We start from the raw sequence: 3,271 nt of genomic DNA, 5'->3' as shown, positions 1-3,271 counted from the left end.
TAAAGTTCCATAATCTTAGAGATAGAACTACAATAGAATGTAGGATGTTCTAGTTCATATAAGGATGCCGAAATTGAGGAATTTTGACCACCCGGGATGTACATTGTATTAAGGTGGCCTTGATCGGTTATATTTGTTATTCTTATTCGTTTAGGTGATTCTGGCGCACACAAAGATAATATGTCAGTCTCGAAAAAATAAATATTAATATTCCAATTAATTAATTAGGAAAAGAAAATAAAGAAAATTGAATTGATATAAATTTTGAGATCATTTCCAAACATGGGCAGTAATTTGGATAATGACTTGAAAAAGAAATTACAGGTTTTTTTAGCCTCTCCCCTATGTAAAGAGTCTTATAATGAACTTTCTAATGCAATATCAATAATTGGTTTACTAGAACTATTACTTAATTCAAATACTATGGATGACATTACATTGATTACTGAAGTTTTAAAACGTTTGACTATATTAGGAGTATTGGACGATGCTATTTTTGATATTCCAAATGCTATAGAGATGTTGGAGAAAGGATCAAAATCACAAACGGAATGTATTAGATTACTAGTAGCTTTTATTTTAAATTCACTTTCTATGAATGAGTTAAAATGTAAAAAAGCTTGTGAAAAAGGATTTTTTTCAGTATTGGGATTATTGTTAAGAGATATAGATATATCAATAGGTGAATCAGCATCAAAAACACTAAAATCTATTTCAAAAAGTAACCCAGAATTTGTATATGATCAAAATTTAATAAATAAGTTATTGGAAAATTTTAAATCATTAAAAGATGAAACTAGATTGAGAATTATTGATACTTATATATCAATAGGTTCAGTTTCTGAAGATTTATTTAATAAATGTCAAGAAAAAGGTGAATTCTACTCGCTAGCTTTAAAAGAATATTTTACTGAAGATATATTGTTAAAACTAGTTTCAATGAAATTATTAGAAGATTTAGGTGAATATAATTGGGGAGTAAAGTTTATAATAAACAATTCAACTCCAGAATTATTAATTGATGATCTTAATAATCCAATGTTTGATGATGAAATAAAAATTTCAATAGTATATTTATTGTCAAAGATGGTAAATAATAATCCAGAATTGTCACAAAAAATACTTACAATGTCAAATAATTCATTTATTCAGACTTTCAAGGAGTTTATGGGATCTTATAACAGCATAAGTTGTAGTGAAGATTATTTAAAATCGGTCTGTGCAATAAATTGTTGGGGATTATTTGCTTCTAATTTAATAAGTTTTCAAAATTTAATGAATGTTTGGGAAGATTCTTTTCACCTAATGCTCAAACTTGTCTCTAATTCAAAATCAGAGATTTCTCTTTCTAGTTTGAATTCTTGGGTAACTTTCTTTGAGAGTAAGGATATAAATCAAATACTAAATCAAACAAAAACAACTTTTGGATTGAAACAAAGTATTGAAACCCAACTTTTACCTATAATTATTTCAGATTTAATTTCAAAGCCTTTTCCTGAAAATAGAACATTAATTTACAGAATTTTAACATTAATGATACCTTATTTCTCAAACATAACATCGAATTTAATTTCAAATAGTAAAATTAGAGATATTTTGTTGAACCCAAATAGTGACTCAAATAAAGATATTCTATATATCAAATATGATCTTGTTAAGCAGATGGTAAAATACGATCAAAACACTATAAGTAATATTCCTGATCCTAATTTCAGTTCATCTTTGCAAGAATACGTTAAAGTCGGACCATTTTATAAATCTAGCTCAGCAGAAATGCAAATACAGGACATAACTATGTAGATAATTTTTATTGCATATTTATATTTAATTATTTTTTATTTTTTATTTTTTTTTTTTTTAATTAATTTTTACCATTTTTTGTTTAAATCATTTTCATAATTCATTTTAATTTTTTTTATTATAATAAAAATTTTGCATGTGGACAATATTTGAGTTAGTAAACACCGGTATATGCAATAATTAGAATTACGTGTAATACCGGCAAGTCAATAAAAAAGTAGATAATTACGGGAAAAAAAATTTCATAATTTTCCATGTGTGAGGAACTAAAAAAAAAATTTTATAAAAAGAAAAAATTAATTACCAATAAATAAATAATAAAGTTGAAAGGAGTAGTAAATAAATATTTTATTTTTTACACAATAAATAAATTATTTTCTTTAATAAAAGGAAGGATTATTTGTTTAAAATATTCTCAATTTAATAAGTTTAATACATAAAGTAATAAATATTAAACAAAAATAAAACAGTATTTAAAATATCATAATTAATAAAACATAATTCAAATATTTATATAAGTAAATTTATGTGAATATACATAATTGTATATATTTATATATATGTACATTATATATCTTTAAATTTATATATAATATATATATATATATATATATTTCTATAAAGAAATGAATAAAAATGGGAAAAAAATTCAAGAGTTTGATTAAACAAGAAGATGTTCAAGAATGGGACTTCCAAAGTAAGTATCCAGGAAGTTCAATAAGACAAGTATTTTTATCTTATGATAAAAGTTTAGATAACCAATTAAGATTAATTGTTCAAACAAATGAGACATCATCAATAGAGATAATACAATTTTCTGATGAAAATAAATTATATAGCAGAACATGGTGTCCACAAGAAAATAAAATAGAAGAAGAATTTGATTTTATGCAGATCTCGTCATGTTTATATACAAAGGATTATGTATGTATAGGATTTTCAAATGGAAGTGTGAGATTATATAATTTTCCAAAATCTAAATCATCAAGGAATGAGGAATTAATAGAGAAAGATAGTGAAGATAAAATTCATGATCATTATTATAATACAATGTTTGGAGATTCACAAGAGATGGAAGAAGATAATGAAAGTAGTAAATTTTGGTTAGACAATCCATCATTAAAGAATTTACCTTCAAGACTGTTGATGAAACATATGGGATATCCAATATGTATTAAAGAAAGGAATGGTATTATTTATGTTCTATATGATGATGGAGCCTTAATGAGTACTAGTATTGAATCAAGTATTGGCTACAATGTAATAAGATATGATAAATCTTTCCAAGGTGCTATAAACTTTTCATTGAATCCAGAAGGAGATAAGAAAACAGTTTCAACAAGTAATAGAAAGTTAATAGTATCAAGTTTAGAAATGAGAGAGCTAAATAAAAAGAATGATAATGGGATAAGAAATTGTAAACACTTATTTGAGTCTCAAGTATTTAAAAAGTCGGGATTTCAAAAGAGCA

General features: G+C 24.4%; 1 protein-coding gene across 1 annotated transcript; it reads left to right on the top strand.

The window, feature by feature from the left end:
* Nucleotides 1-282: 282 nt before the first annotated feature.
* Nucleotides 283-1,800, top strand: Chro.80078 (hypothetical protein). The annotated part of the gene is made up of 1 exon (XM_660395.1): nucleotides 283-1,800. One exon carries the CDS (start codon nucleotides 283-285, stop codon nucleotides 1,798-1,800), a length of 1,518 nt encoding a protein of 505 aa, XP_665487.1.
* Nucleotides 1,801-3,271: the final 1,471 nt, after the last annotated feature.

Source organism: Cryptosporidium hominis (assembly GCF_000006425.1).
Source record: "Cryptosporidium hominis TU502 chromosome 8 CHRO018024, whole genome shotgun sequence".
NCBI classification, from domain to species: domain Eukaryota; phylum Apicomplexa; class Conoidasida; order Eucoccidiorida; family Cryptosporidiidae; genus Cryptosporidium; species Cryptosporidium hominis.
The sequence above is the reverse complement of the archived record's forward strand: the minus strand, read 5'-3'. Positions and strand labels throughout refer to the sequence as shown.